Source organism: Bombina bombina, chromosome 2, assembly GCF_027579735.1.
Source record: "Bombina bombina isolate aBomBom1 chromosome 2, aBomBom1.pri, whole genome shotgun sequence".
Classification (NCBI taxonomy): domain Eukaryota; kingdom Metazoa; phylum Chordata; class Amphibia; order Anura; family Bombinatoridae; genus Bombina; species Bombina bombina.
Window position 1 is genome coordinate 34,745,054 of NC_069500.1, and position 17,093 is coordinate 34,762,146.

General features: G+C 40.3%; 1 protein-coding gene across 2 annotated transcripts in view; it reads right to left on the bottom strand.

Moving 5' to 3' along the window:
- The window catches only part of ATOSB (atos homolog B), a 257,983-nt gene that overhangs the window by 79,148 nt on the left and 161,742 nt on the right, over positions 1–17,093 (bottom strand). For both annotated transcript variants that reach the window (XM_053701014.1, XM_053701013.1), the window contains exons 4-5: positions 10,873–10,919; positions 9,314–9,401 (exon numbers count right to left, since the gene is read on the bottom strand). In XM_053701014.1, coding sequence (XP_053556989.1) covers positions 9,314–9,401; positions 10,873–10,919 — 135 coding nt within the window. The remainder of the gene's footprint in view (positions 1–9,313; positions 9,402–10,872; positions 10,920–17,093) is intronic.

The following is a 17,093-nucleotide window of genomic DNA, read 5'->3' on the forward strand; positions in this document are numbered from 1 at the left end:
ACACAGACTGATGGTATATAACGTACGCACATGCGCATACATAGGTAGGTTATATAGTAGCAGTGTTTACAACAACATATAATATTGTTACACACACTGATGGTATATAATGTACGCACATGAGCATACATAGGTAGGTTATATAGTAGCAGTGTTTACTACATGTAATATTGTTACACAGACTGATGGTATATAATGTACGCACATGAGCATACATAGGTAGGTTATATAGTAGCAGTGTTTACTACATGTAATATTGTTACACAGACTGATGGTATATAACGTACACACATGAGCATACATAGGTAGGTTATATAGTAGCAGTGTTTACTACATATAATATTGTTACACAGACTGATGGTATATAACGTACGCACATGAGCATATATAGGTAGGTTATATAGTAGCAGTGCTTACTACATATAATATTGTTACACACACTGATGGTATATAATGTACGCACATGAGCATATATAGGTAGGTTATATAGTAGCAGTGTTTACAACAACATATAATATTGTTACACAGACTGATGGTATATAACGTACACACATGAGCATATATAGGTAGGTTATATAGTAGCAGTTTTTACTACATATAATAATGTTACACACACTGATGGTATATAACGTACACACATGAGCATATATAGGTAGGTTATATAGTAGCAGTGTTTACAACAACATATAATATTGTTACACAGACTGATGGTATATAACGTACACACATGAGCATATATAGGTAGGTTATATAGTAGCAGTGTTTACAACAACATATAATATTGTTACACAGACTGATGGTATATAACGTACACACATGAGCATACACAGGTAGGTTATATAGTAGCAGTGTTTACAACATATAATATTGTTACACAGACTGATGGTATATAACGTACACACATGAGCATACATAGGTAGGTTATATAGTAGCAGTGTTTACTACATGTAATATTGTTACACAGACTGATGGTATATAACGTACACACATTAGTATACACAGGTAGGTTATATAGTAGCAGTGTTTACAACACATAATATTGTTACACAGACTGATGGTATATAACTAGATTTGAAAGGAAACCAATGGCACTACTCAAATGTAAGACCTAAATTCCTACAAATTCCTCATATATTTGTTAGGATGAGGGTGCTGTGTATATTAACGTAATTTTAGCAAAAAGAGAGAAAAGTATACACTTGTAGCACTCCTAGGTCTAGAGATAATTTTAATCTAATTGGGTGACACTAGTTATTCCCTGGGGAATAATTGGTGGGGGGACAAAACAGTTAAGAAAATTAAAATATAACTTTTATTGGGTTAAATTGGGTCAAAAGCAATACAAAATAATTAAGGGCACCTTAACAGTTATCGCAATACAAGATAAACATTGAATAGCAAAACTTACCATAATACAGCCTAACCAAGATATTGTACGTAGCTAGTAGGCAAATCAGCTCGAGTTTATGCATTCAATGGCGCAATCTTTGCAACTATAAGCGGAGTTTATCTAATACCAGTGGTTTATGTACAACCTTAGAGGATCCTATAACATTATTTCATATCCAGTTGATGAACGATTAAGTATTCACCATATCTTAAGAAACGTGAAACTTTATTAAATTCAGCTCAATCACCAATACACACTTTAAGACCGTTCACGATTGATAGTTGTTGACTTTTTGAGGGAGTTATTTACACTTGATTTCAGAGGAGGTAATTGCTATCACAGCAGTTCAGTTTCTGAGGACAAGCAGTAATACTGTTTGAATCTATTAACTGATAACGTTTCAAATATATTTTTGTCCCAATTTGAGTGATACTTAGAAATTAATTAATAAAGTGGTCTATATAATTTTAGCTTAAGATAAGCAAACACAAATTATATGCTTGATATTCCACTTATATTAATAATCCTATATCAAGACATATCGCTCTTGAGATACTTACTATAGTAGTACAACGTTATATACTGCATTGCCACAATAGATTTGTGGAACAAGTATTTACAGATACTGTATGGTGCATAACATTTCTGTGGTTTTATTACACAGCAATTCCACTCTAGCCAAATCCTTCTACAGGTGTCAAGAAGTGGATATAATAATCCGTATTACCATAATAGTTTGTTTGTACAATTATATGCAGCCGGTGCCTAAGTGTGGTTTTAAGTTTATTCCTATTTTAATTTAACCCAATAAAAGTTATATTTTAATTTTCTTAACTGTTTTGTCCCCCCACCAATTATTCCCCAGGGAATAACTAGTGTCACCCAATTAGATTAAAATTATCTCTAGACCTAGGAGTGCTACAAGTGTATACTTTTCTCTCTTTTTGCTAAAATGATGGTATATAACGTACGCACATGCGCATACATAGGTAGGTTATATAGTAGCAGTGTTTACAACAACATATAATATTGTTATACAGACTGATGGTATATAACGTACGCACATGAGCATACATAGGTAGGTTATATAGTAGCAGTGTTTACTACATGTAATATTGTTACACAGACTGATGGTATATAACGTACGCACATGAGCATACATAGGTAGGTTATATAGTAGCAGTGTTTACTACATGTAATATTGTTACACAGACTGATGGTATATAACATACACACATGAGCATACATAGGTAGGTTATATAGTAGCAGTGTTTACTACATGTAATATTGTTACACAGACTGATGGTATATAACGTACACACATGAGCATACATAGGTAGGTTATATAGTAGAAGTGTTTACTACATGTAATATTGTTACACAGACTGATGGTATATAACGTACACACATGAGCATACATAGGTAGGTTATATAGTAGCAGTGTTTACAACTACATATAATATTGTTACACAGACTGATGGTATATAACGTACACACATGAGCATACATAGGTAGGTTATATAGTAGCAGTGTTTACAACTACATATAATATTGTTACACAGACTGATGGTATATAACGTACGCACATGAGCATATGTGTTACAACATGCACTAACTTTTACAGACAGAAGCCTTTGTGTGCAAACGAGCTGGTGCAAACCACCAAGTGTAAAAGGACAGCTACTTTTTATTTATGGGCATACTTCCTGGAGCATCAGCTGAGATGAAATGAAGGAAACTTTGAAATTTGCCCAAAAAAATTAAAAATAAATCAACTGCTTGTTTGAAATTCAAAGTAAGTGTTGTTGTATTTTTCTTATTACACATTTATTGACCATGCTGTACAAATGCAGTCAGTCTGCCAATAACAAATTATGATTTTTTTAAACGTTTTATTTTATATTACTATTAATTTTATATATTTTTCTGTAGTGTAGGGATCCCCCCTCCCCCTCCAAACGATCATTTTCTGTAGTGCATGCACCCATCCCTCCCTCTCCTTAACTGGGCCGCCCATCTTCCTCCCTCCTTCCCTCCCACTTGGCACCAACGGAGGATTGTTACAGAGAGTGACACATACATTGTCACTCTCTATAACGATCCGCAATCTGGCTTCATATAAAGGGACATAAAAGTGAAAAGTAAATACTTGAATGTCCATGACCTAATGATTAAGACAGGTTAGCTGATGTAACAAGACAATGACCCAAAGCTCACAAGTAAATCAACAAAATAATGGCTGAAAAAGAAGTTTTGCAGTTTGGAATGGCTAAGTCTTGATCTTAACCCAATTGAGATGCTGTGGCATTATCTGAAGACAACCCAGAAATATTGATAAACTGATACAGATTTATAGAAGGGAATGGTCCAAAAATTCATCCTCAGCGTTGTGCAAGTCTTATAAGCAGCTACAGGAAATGTCTGCTAGAATTTTTTGCTGCTAAATGAGTATCTACAAGTTACTAAATTTAAGGGTTCACTTTCTTATTCCAGCCTGCGTTGCAATAGATTACTCAAAGTCTTCAATATTTAAAAAAATTGAAAAGTTATTAGTTTAGTCATATTGTGGTTGTCTATAAAATTGTGACTTATAATAATAATAATTGGATACTTGTATAACGCACAACCTCGAACTTAAATCGACTCGCGGCACTGATAACAGGTATCACTTATGTGAAGATCAGGCCAAAATGCAAAATGAGTAACCAATGCAGAAATCCAGGTAATTCAAAAGGCACGCATGCTCAGCTGGCTGGTTATTGGTGGCTACACACATGTGGCTCTTGGCATTGGCTGACCACGTGTTCTACTAGTTGCCAGTAATCCATTGCTGCTTCAGACCTTCTGAGACTACCTGGGTATGCTTTTCAACAAAGTAAATTTGGATAATAGTAAATAGAAAAGGTAAATTGATCATTTTCTTTAAAAATTGCATGCTCTGTCTAAATCTTGAAAATGTTAATGTCCATGTCTATTTTTTTAGTGTAAATGGCAGAAGTTTGATGGGAATAAATTGAGGTGGAAGTCAGTCATACACTTAAAGCATCTCAGGGAAGAGATGTAGCAGTAGATGGAGGAAGATGGGTATAGAGAGGGTTTCTTCAAAATTGTTGTAATTAGAGAATGTTAAAAAAACTAAATTGTAATGCTTACCTGGTAAATTTCTTTCTTTCAAGATATGGAGAGTCGACAACGTCATTCAATTACTAGTGGGAATATCACTCCTGACCAGCAGGTGGAGGCAAAGAGTACCACAGCAAAGCTGTCAAGTGTCACTCCCCTACCCATAATTCCCAGTCATTCGACCAAATGGAAATGGAAAAAGAATAACACAAAGGTGTAGAGGTGCCTGAGGTTTAGTAAAAAAACAACAAAAAAACAACTGTCTTAATAAAGGGTGGGATCATGGACTCTCCATATCCGGAAAGAAAAAAATTTATCAGGTAAGCATTAATTTTGTTTTTTTTCCTAAGATATGAAGAGTCCACAACGTCATTCAATTACTTGTGGGAACCAATACCCAAGCTAGAGGACACAGAATGAACAGGGAGGGAGAACAAGACAGCCAGACCTAAACAGAAGGCACCACCGCTTGAAGAACCTTTCTCCCAAAAAAGGCCTCAGCCGAGGCATAAGTATCAAATTTGGAAAAAGTATGCAGAGAGGACCAAGTTGCAGCCTTGCAAAGCTGTTCCACAGAAGCTTCATATTTGAAAGCCCAAGAAGAGGAGATAGCCCTAGTGGAATGAGCTGTAATTCTCTCAGGAGGCTGCTGTCCAGCAGTCTCATAAGCAAAATGAATCATACTTCTCAACCAGAGGGAAAGAGAAGTAGAAGTAGCCTTCTGACCCATACGCTTTCCTGAGAAACAAACAAACAGGAAAGAAGACTGGCGAAGATCCTTAGTCACCTGTACGTAGAATTTTAGAGCACACACAACATCCAAGTTGTGCAACAGACGTTCTTTATGAGAAGAAGGATTGGGACAGAGAGAAGGAACAACAATTTCCAGATTAATATTTCTATCCGAAACCACTTTAGGAAGAAACCCCAATTTAGTATGAAGAACCACCCTATCCGCATGAAAGATAAGGTAAGGCGAATCACACTGCAAAGCCGAGAGTTCCGAAGCTCTCAGAGCAGAAGAGATAGCAATAAGAAACAAAACCTTCCAAAATAGCAACTTAATATCTATGGAATGCATTGGCTCAAATGGAGCCTGCTGCAAAACTTTAAGAACAAGATTAAGGCTCCAAGGAGGAGCAACAGGTTTAAACACAGGCCTGATTCTGACCAGGGCCTGACAAAAAGATTGAACATCTGGCACATCCGCCAGACGTTTGTGCAACAAAATAGATAATGCAGAAATCTGACCTTTCAGAGAACTGACTGACAACCCTTTATCCAGACCATCCTGGAGAAAAGACAAAATTCTAGGAATCCTGACTCTACTCCAAGAGTAGCCCTTAGATTCACACCAATAAAAGGTATTTACACCAGAGTAACAGGCTTGCAAGCCTGGATCATGGTTTTTAATGACCGACTCAGAAAATCCACGCTTAGACAGAACTAAGAATTCAATCTGCAAGCAGTCAGCTTCAGAGAAACAAAATTTTGATGGAGGAATGGACCCCTGACACCCCCCCTTTGAGGGTTAACCAAGAACACCTCGGATGGAGAGCCCGCTCCCCGGGATGAAATGTCTGCTCTGGAAATCCGCTTCCCAGTTGTCCACTCCAGGAATGTGGATGGCAGATAGACAACAATTGTAAGCTTCCGCCCACTGAATATTCAGTGCCACCTCCTTCATGGCTAAGGAACTCCGATTTCCTCCCTGGTGGTTGATGTAAGCCACTGTGGTAATGTTGTCCAACTGAAACCTGATAAACCGGGCTAAGGACAATTGAGGCCAAGCCATCAGAGCATTGTAAATCGCTCTCAACTCCAAGATGTTTATCAGGAGCGCAGACTCCTCCTGAGTCCATAGTCCCTGCGCCTCTAACGAGTTTTAGACTGCTCCCCAGCCTAGCAGGCTGGTGTCTGTGGTCACAATCAGCCAGGAAGGTCTCCGGAAGCATGTGCCCTGATAAGGATGGTCCTGAGAAAGCCACCAAGGGAGAGAGTCTCTTGTCGACTGGTCTAGATCTATCCTCAGACAGATCTGAATGGTCTCCGTTCCATTTTCTGAGCATGCATAATTGCAGAACTCTCAAATGGAATCGAGCAAACGGAATGACGTCCATGGAAGCGACCATCAGACCAATTACCTCCATACATTGACCCACTGATGGCTGAACAGTAGACTGAAGAGAGAGGCAAAAGGAGAGAATTTTGGATTTCTGACCTCCGTCAGAAAAATTTTCATAGATAGGGAATCTATTATGGTCCCTAACAAAACCACCCTTGTAGGTGGAACAGAAACCCTACTATCTGAATGTCTCATTTTCCCGGCATATGAAAAGCATATAATGCCACAGATAACGCAGAAGATACCTATGCAGCAATATCTGCAGGCTAATAAATTCCTCCAGGAGGCTGAGAGGAACTGCAGGGCACTGTATGTGACGCCATAGAGGCTGGGGCGTTTGAGGAGAAAGCTGTGGCATTGCCTGAACAGCATCATCCTGAGAGACATTGGGCTCAGAGGGCAACAATTTATCTTTAAATTGAAGTGTTCTAGCTAAACATGCAGCACAGAATTGCATAGGCAAAACAATTTGTGACTCTAGGCATAACGAACATTTGTCAAAAAACACAGAGTCTTGGTCCCTGTCCATATTACTAAATAAAAAATTCCCGATTTTTTTTTAATTACACTGTCACTTTAAGATTTATTAATAGCACAATTTGGGTGCCAGAAGTTTCTAAAACGATCGTATAGTAGATTGACACTGAAATTCAGACTCCGCTCCATGAATATCCGACAGCAGAGAGAAGTAAAAGGCGCGTGTTTCCCTCTGCCTACACATAAGATGCAAGTAGCTGCAGCTGGTTTCAAACTCAAGCAGTTTGTTAGATAGCCTGTTCTAGCTAAGCAAGCAAAGAAAAACCAACTACCAAATTTTAAGTTTATACATAAATCCCTGTATAAAACACATAAGCCCCACACACATACTTCTAGGTCTCCAAGACCTAGAAGACAAAAGCACTTACCTGCAGTTTAGCTGTCCGGCAGGAAGACAGCTCACAAGGCGTGAAAGGACACATATATCCTTACAGAGACCTGTAGAAAAAGAAAGAGTAACCAACTCTGGCTTTCTGTACCATGGGCAGCAATGTGTTAGGAAGTTGTAAGGTAGTCCTTGCTTTGTTTCCTAACTGCTTAAAAGCCCCCACTACTCTACTCAAGAGATTGACGTGGACTCAGCTATACCAAAATCCTTGCTTGCAGGAAAAGTACCCAAAAAAAGTTATTACTTTCTTCAGACAACAAACTTCACCTCCTCGATTGACAGAGGCAAAGAGAATGGCTGGGGATTATGGGTAGGGGAGTGACACTCTTTGCCTCATCCTGCTGGCCAGAAGTGATATTCCCACTAGTAATTGAATAACGTTGTGGACTCTCCATATCTTAGGAAAGAAAATTACCTGATTAGAGATGTGAGTTTTACTAAGAAAGAGGAGTGCAAATACCTTCTGGGGTGAGATTGGTCTAAGCACGAGGTCTAGTAAGTTAGGCGGTAGTGAACATAGCCAGTGAGACTGACGCTAGATTAGTAGTAGTGTTGGGAGAAGCTGAAGATATTGAGTAAGGCAGGAAGTGTATGACTAAGGCAGGAAAGGTATGAGCCAGGCAGGAAAGGTATGAGCCAGGCAGGAAGTGTATGAGCCAGGCAGGAAGTGTATGAGCCAGGCAGGAAATGTATGAGCCAGGCAGGAAGTGTAGAGGAAGCGTATGAGTAAGGCAGGAAGTGTATGAGTAAGGCAGGAAGTGTATGAGCCAGGCAGGAAGTGTATGAGCCAGGCAGGAAGTGTATGAGCCAGGCAGGAAGTGTATGAGCCAGGCAGGAAGTGTATGAGCCAGGCAGGAAAAATTAGAAACAGACTCATTTAGAACCTGTGATGCATGGAAACTTCACATTGTCTTAAGTTTCTATATATTTAGTTCACAACTGTGTCTCAGCTACAGACATGAGGTGCCGACATAGTTTCTCTGTATATACACAAAATGGATTTTAATGATTAAAAAAATACAATATTAATTTTTCTATCATAATGAAAGAGAAGCTTTCAAATTTGGCACTTTTTTGCACGAAAAAAAAATGAAGTAACTTTTTCAAATTAACTTGAACTAACAAAACAGTTTTGTACTTTCCACCAGTGCTCTTTGGCAGACTGATGCTTACTGCCAATGCCCTTTAGCTGATGGGTACTTTCAGCCAATGCTCTTTAGCTGATGGGTACTTCCTGCCAATGCTCTTTAGCTGATGGGTACTTCCTGCCAATGCTCTTTAGCTGATGGGTACTTCCTGCCAATGACCTTTGGCTGATGCGTATTTCCTGCCCATGCTCATTGGCTGATGAGAACTTTATGCTATTAATCATTCGGCTGATCATGATCATTTGTACCTAATAGCTAATAAGCCTTAGCAGGAAGTACCTGTCAGCCAATTAGCTCCAGCAGGAAGTAACTATTAGTCAATGAGCATTAGCAAGAAGCACACAATGGATACAGTTGAAGATGCATTTAAACAACTTTAAAAACAAATTCTCCATGTTTAAATGCTGTTTTTCAATGAATGACAGAAAAAAACATGAGTATTATGTCCCTATAATGACTGGGGAGAAGATCAAACAAACAATATAGAGTAATCTCCATTCTGCAGGATAAATGTTTAAACTTTGAAAGTGAAGACAGTAGCATTTTTCTATAACATACATATTATGTAAATATAACAATAGAAAATATGTAGAGATTTGTACCTCAAAGTTTCCCAGCAGTGAGCGGCTGACACAGGAAGTTGCCCAATTCCTGCTTACAGATCCCTTCCTCAGGTTCCGCAGAAGTCTCCTAAGAAGTGAGAGACATGCCCTCTTACAGTCAGAAGTTGCCAGGAATTCAAGTTTTTTTACATTTAGGGTGGGTAAAAAATTAAATGACAAACGAATAAGGACGGAGGTGATGTATGATGCAATCTACAAACAGAATGGACGTTTTCCTACATTAGCTAGGTTTATATAAAGTTGGGAACTGTACTGTATTAGGGAACCACACATTGAACATATGGATTATTTAATAGCCATAAAAAGGTTGAAACACAAACTAAATGTTTCTTGTATTCATGTTGCACTGCTGTTAACAGTGCCAGTGGTCTCTTTTACCAATACCAGACCACTTGGGCCTGTAAAGGCTATTTTACCCCATATCCAGTCACACTGTTTAGGGTTTGCATGTTTACCACATGTCTCTGAGGCAAGTCTATCACTTACACTATTACTGATTTTTGGGTCCTGATGTATCACGGCATCTATTACCAGTTGCACTTCCCATGGTCTCCCATAATGCTGCTGCCTGAAATCTCTACTCAGATCTATTTCCTAATACCCAAACACCTCAATAATGTCATTTACCTCTACCTTTTTATCCTTTCCCATGTATTGCCGCAGATTTGTGTTCCCTTTTATGATCTTTTGTTGCACTTCCCACATCAGGCCTTCATCAGACAGCCATGCCTATAAAACTAATTTATAGTGAGTCCGCTATTCTCACACTTATGTCTCTGCAATTACTTAAAGAAACAGGTTTTTTTATGTAGTCCATCAAAAAGATATTTAGTATAAAAGGAGCAAATTGTGCAGCTTCATATATAAAGAGCAAATACTTAGGGTAAGAATTAAAAGTCCACTTGTTATTACAGTGGTGTGGAAGCAGTGCCGCATCTTGAAGCCAAGCAAAAAGCCTTCAATTGTAATGCATAGTTATCTTCCATAAAGCATGAAAGGCAGCGTGAAACGCGTAAGTTTGTGTGGAGATGGATATTGGGTACAATTGGGGGTCTATGTACAGTTTGCAATGTTTTTTTAAGATTAAATCAAATGTTTTAAACTATAAAGTACTGACGCTTGGGTTGAAGAGGCGGTACTGCATCAACACTACAGAAATAGTAAGTGGACCTTTTCATTTTTACCCTAAATGGTTCTATTCTCTAAATTCCGGATTTGGTAGAAGTTTATCTCATCATTATAACTGATCTAATAGGAATGGAGGAAAAAGAGACAACAGTCCTCCACTTTACAGCTGGTAAGCGTGTTCGAGCCTATTTTCTGCCTGTGTTGGAATCTTATTGACAAGATTATGTTACAGAAAACACAGGCGGCGCGGTGTAGGAGTGTAAATGTAGGTAAAAAATAACAGAACATGGTAATACAAATTGATGTAGTGTGGGGGAGGTGAGATCACTAGATGTGACAACTTAAATAGAACGTTATTTGCTTAAAATGTAGCACCCAGGTGAAGCAAGGTGACTTTGTGTGACACTTACGATTTCAGACGCAATCCTCTTTTTGATCTCCGACTGTCTGCTGAGCTCTGGACGGAAAGAGAAAAGAGCACAGAGCTTAGAAAAATTAAACCCACATGATAACAGCAAAACAACATGCAGGAGCTGGAGAGAGAAGATGCCATTAGATAGACTAAAGGACAATTTTATTTTTTATGTAGCCACCAATCAAGCAAGCGCTATTTAGGGTTCTGAACCAAAAATAGGCCAGCTCCGAAGCTAACATTATACACTCATTTTTTCTCTGCATAAATGTTTTGTAGATGATCTATTTATAAAGCCCATAAAGTTTTTAAAAAAAAATAAAACATAATTTATGCTTACCTGATAAATTTATTTCTCTTGTAGTGTATCCAGTCCACGGATCATCCATTACTTGTGGGATATTCTCCTTCCCAACAGGAAGTTGCAAGAGGATCACCCACAGCAGAGCTGCTATATAGCTCCTCCCCTAACTGCCATATCCAGTCATTCGACCGAAACAAGCCGAGAAAGGAGAAACCATAGGGTGCAGTGGTGACTGAAGTTTAATTAAAATTTAGACCTGCCTTAAAAGGACAGGGCGGGCCGTGGACTGGATACACTACAAGAGAAATAAATTTATCAGGTAAGCATAAATTATGTTTTCTCTTGTTAAGTGTATCCAGTCCACGGATCATCCATTACTTGTGGGATACCAATACCAAAGCTTAAGTACACGGATGATGGGAGGGACAAGGCACAAACTTAAAAACGGAAGGAACCACTGCCTGTAGAGCCTCCGAAGAAGCAAAAGTATCAAATTTGTAAAATTTTGAAAAGGTATGAAGCGAAGTCCAAGTCGCAGCCTTGCAAATCTGTTCAACAGAGGCCTCATTTTTAAAGGCCCAGGTGGAAGCCACAGCTCTAGTAGAATGAGCTGTAATTCTTTCAGGGGGCTGCTGTCCAGCAGTCTCATATGCTAAACGGATTATACTCCGAAGCCAAAAAGAAAGAGAGGTTGCCGAGGCCTTTTGACCTCTCCTCTGTCCAGAGTAAATAACAAAGAGGTGAGATGTTTGGCGAAAATCTTTAGTAGTAAAACTTCAATGCACGGACTACGTCTAGATTATGCAAAAGACGTTCCTTCTTTGAAGAAGGATTAGGGCATAATGATGGAACAACAATCTCTTGATTGAAACCACCTTAGGTAAAAACCCAGGTTTTGTACGCAGAACTACTTTATCTGAATGAAAGATCAGATAAGGAGAATCACAATGTAAGGCAGATAACTCCGAGACTCTTCGAGCCGAGGAAATAGCCATCAGAAAAAGAACTTTCCATGATAGAAGTTTGATATCAATAGAATGAAGGGGTTCAAACGGAACCCCTTGAAGAACTTTAAGAACCAAGTTTAAGCTCCATGGGGGATCAACAGGTTTAAACACAGGCTTAATTCTAACTAAAGCCTGACAAAATGCCTGAACGTCTGGAACTTCTGCCAGACGCTTGTGTAAAAGAATAGACAGAGCAGAAATCTGTCCCTTTAAAGAACTAGCTGATAGTCCTTTGTCCAAACCCTCTTGGAGGAAGGACAATATCCTAGGAATCCTAACCCTACTCCATGAGTAATTCTTGGATTCACACCAATGAAGATATTTACGCCAAATCTTGTGGTAAATTTTGCTGGTGACAGGCTTTCGTGCCTGTATTAAGGTATCAATTACTGACTCGGAGAAGCCACGCTTTGATAGGATCAAGCGTTCAATCTCCATGCAGTCAGTCTCAGAGAAAGTAGATTCGGATGATTGAAAGGACCTTGTATTAGAAGGTCTTGTCTCAGAGGCAGAGTCCATGGTGGAAAGGATGACACGTCCACTAGGTCTGCATACCAGGTCCTGCGTGGCCACGCAGGCGCTATCAATATCACCGATGTTCTCTCCTGTTTGATTTTGGCAATCAGACGAGGAAGCAGAGGAAACGGTGGAAACACATAGGCCAGGTTGAAGAACCAAGGTGCTGCTAGAGCATCTATCAGTGCCGCTTCTGGGTCCCTGGACCTGGATCCGTAACAAGGAAGCTTGGCGTTCTGGCGAGACGCCATGAGATCCAGTTCTGGTTTGCCCCAACGGAGAACCAATTGAGCAAACACCTCCGGATGGAGTTCCCACTCCCCCGGATGAAAAGTCTGACGACTTAGAAAATCCGCCTCCCAGTTCTCTACCCCTGGGATATGGATCGCTGATAGGTGGCAAGTGAGTCTCTGCCCAGCGAATTATCTTGGAGACTTCTGACATCGCTAGGGAACTCCTGGTCCCCCCTTGATGGATGATGTAAGCCACAGTCGTGATGTTGTCCGACTGAAATCTGATGAACCTCAGTGTTGCTAACTGAGGCCAAGCTAGAAGAGCATTGAATATTGCTCTTAACTCCAGAATATTTATTGGGAGGAGTTTCTCCTCCTGAGTCCATGAACCCTGAGCCTTCAGGGAGTTCCAGACTGCACCCCAACCTAGAAGGCTGGCGTCTGTTGTTACAATGGTCCAATCTGACCTGCGAAAGGTCATACCTTTGGACAGATGGACCCGAGATAACCACCAGAGAAGAGAATCTCTGGTTTCCTGATCCAGATTTAGTAGAGGGGACAAATCTGTGTAATCCCCATTCCACTGACTGAGCATGCATAATTGCAGCGGTCTGAGATGCAGGCGCTCAAATGGCACTATGTCCATCGCCGCTACCATTAAGCCGATTACTTCCATACACTGAGCCACCGTGGGGCACGGAATGGAGTGAAGAACACGGCAAGCATTTAGAAGTTTTGATAACCTGGACTCCGTCAGGTAAATTTTCATTTCTATAGAATCTATCAGAGTCCCTAGGAAGGAAACCCTTGTGAGAGGAGATAGAGAACTCTTTTCTTCGTTCACTTTCCACCCATGCGACCTCAGAAATGCCAGAACTATCTCTGTATGAGACTTGGCAATTTGAAAGCTTGACGCCTGTATCAGGATGTCGTCTAGGTAAGGAGCCACCGCTATGCCTCGCGGTCTTAGAACCGCCAGAAGTGAGCCCAGAACCTTTGTAAAAATTCTTGGGGCTGTAGCCAACCCGAATGGAAGAGCTACAAACTGGTAATGCCTGTCTAGAAAGGCAAACCTCAGGAACCGATGATGATTCTTGTGGATCGGAATGTGAAGGTAGGCATCCTTTAAGTCCACTGTGGTCATGTACTGACCCTCTTGGATCATGGGTAAAATGGTTCGAATAGTTTCCATCTTGAATGATGGAACTCTGAGGAATTTGTTTAGGATCTTTAGATCCAAAATTGGTCTGAAGGTTCCCTCTTTTTTGGGAACCACAAACAGATTTGAATAAAACCCCTGTCCTTGTTCCGTCCGCGGAACTGGATGGATCACTCCCATTACAAGGAGGTCTTGCACGCAGCTTAGGAATGCCTCTTTCTTTATCTGGTTTGCAGATAATCTTGAAAGGTGAAATCTCCCTTGTGGGGGAGAAGCTTTGAAGTCCAGAAGATATCCCTGGAGATATGATCTCCAACGCCCAGGGATCCTGAACATCTCTTGCCCACGCCTGGGCGAAGAGAGAGAGTCTGCCCCCTACTAGATCCGTTGTCGGATAGGGGGCCGCTCCTTCATGCTGTCTTGGAGGCAGCAGCAGGCTTTCGGCCTGCTTGCCCTTGTTCCAGGACTGGGTAGGTTTCCAGGCCTGCTTAGATTGAGGAAAAGTTCCCTCTTGTTTTGAAGTAGAGGGAGCTGATCCTGCACCTGCCTTGAAATTTCGAAAGGCACGAAAATTAGACTGTTTGGCCCTTGATTTGGCCCTGTCCTGAGGAAGGGTATGACCCTTACCTCCAGTAATGTCAGCAATAATTTCTTTCAAACCAGACCCGAATAAGGTCTGCCCCTTGAAAGGAATGTTAAGTAATTTAGACTTTGAAGTCACATCAGCTGACCAGGATTTAAGCCATAGCGCCCTACGCGCCTGGATGGCGAATCCGGAATTCTTAGCCGCTAGTTTAGTCAAATGAACAATGGCAACAGAAACAAATGAGTTAGCTAGCTTAAGTGTTCTAAGCTTGTCAATAATTTCAGTCAATGGAGCTGTATGGATGGCCTCTTCCAGGGCCTCAAACCAGAACGCTGCCGCAGCAGTGACAGGCGCAATGCATGCAAGGGGCTGTAAAATAAAAACCTTGTTGAATAAACATTTTCTTAAGGTAACCCTCTAATTTTTTATCCATTGGATCTGAAAATGCACAACTGTCCTCAACCGGGATAGTGGTACGCTTTGCTAAAGTAGAAACTGCTCCCTCCACCTTAGGGACTGTCTGCCATAAGTCCCGTGTAGTGGCATCTATTGGAAACATTTTTCTAAATATAGGAGGTGGGGAAAAGGGCACACCGGGTCTTTCCAACTCCTTACTAATAATTTCTGTATGCCTTTTAGGTATTGGAAAAACATCAGTACTCACCGGCACTGCATAGTATTTATCCAGCCTACACAATTTCTCTGGCACTGCAATTGTGTCACAGTCATTCAGAGCAGCTAATACCTCCCCAAGTAACACACGGAGGTTCTCAAGCTTAAATTTAAAATTAGAAATCTCTGAATCAGGTCTCCCCGATTCAGAGACGTCACCCACAGACTGAAGCTCTCCGTCCTCAGGTTCTGCATATTGTGACGCAGTATCAGACATGGCTCTTACAGCATCTACGCGCTCTGTATCTCGTCTAACTCCAGAGCTATCGCGCTTGCCTCTCAATTCAGGCAATCTGGCTAATACCTGTGACAGGGTATTATTCATGATTGCAGCCATGTCCTGCAAAGTAATCGCTATGGGCATCCCTGATGTACTTGGAGCCATATTAGCGTGCGTCCCTCGAGCGGGAGGCGAAGGGTCCGACACGTGGGGAGAGTTAGTCGGCATAACTTCCCCCTCGACAGACCCCTGTGGTGACAATTCTTTTATAGATCAATACATTTAGTACACATTCTCCTATGGGGCTCCACCATGGCTTTTAAACATAATGAACAAGTAGTTTCCTCTGTGTCAGACATGTTTGTACAGACTAGCAATGAGACTAGCAAGCTTGGAAAACACTTTAAACAAAGTTAACAAGCAATATAAAAAACGTTACTGTGCCTTTAAGAGAAACAAATTTTGGCAAAATTTGAAATAACAGTGAAAAAAGGCAGTTACACTAACGAAGTTTTTACAGTGTATGTAACAAGTTAGAAGAGCATTGCACCCACTTGCAAATGGATGATTAACCCCTTAATACAAAAAACAGATTAACAAAACGAAAAATATGTTTTTTAAACAGTCATAACAACTGCCACAGCTCCTACTTTTGAAGCCTTTTGAGCCCATCAGATATGTCCTATAGCATGCAGGGGACTGCTGAGGGAAGCTGAATGTCACAGTTTGTAATTTTAACTGCACCAACTGTAACTTGTATACTATAACAGTGGAAAGCCTCTGTTTCTAGGCAAAAATAAAGCCAGCCATGTGGAAAAAACTAGGCCCCAATAAGTTTTATCACCAAAGCATATATAAAAACGATTAAACATGCCAGCAAACGTTTTATATTACACTTTTATAAGAGTATGTATCTCTGTTAATAAGCCTGATACCAGTCGCTATTAAATCACTGCATTTAGGCTTAACTTACATTAATCCGGTATCAGCAGCATTTTTCTAGCAAGTTCCATCCCTAGAAATATGTTTACTGCACATACCTTATTGCAGGAAAACCTGCACGCCATTCCCTCTCTGAAGTTACCTCACTCCTCAGAATATGTGAGAACGGCAATGGATCTTAGTTACTTCTGCTAAGATCATAGAAATCACAGGCAGATTCTTCTTCTAATGCTGCCTTTGATAAAACAGTACACTCCGGTACCATTTAAAAATAACAAACTTTTGATTGAAGTTAAGAAACTAACTATAATACACCACTCTCCTCTTACTACGTCCATCTTTGTTGAGAGTTGCAAGAGAATGACTGGATATGGCAGTTAGGGGAGGAGCTATATAGCAGCTCTGCTGTGGGTGATCCTCTTGCAACTTCCTGTTGGGAAGGATTATATCCCACAAGTAATGGATGATCCGTGGACTGGATACACTTAACAAGAGAAATGTATAGTTTTGCTTATTTTTATTCCAAGTTGTTTTTATTGGTATAGTTTCAAAAATACAAAATCCGGTCAGTAATACAAAA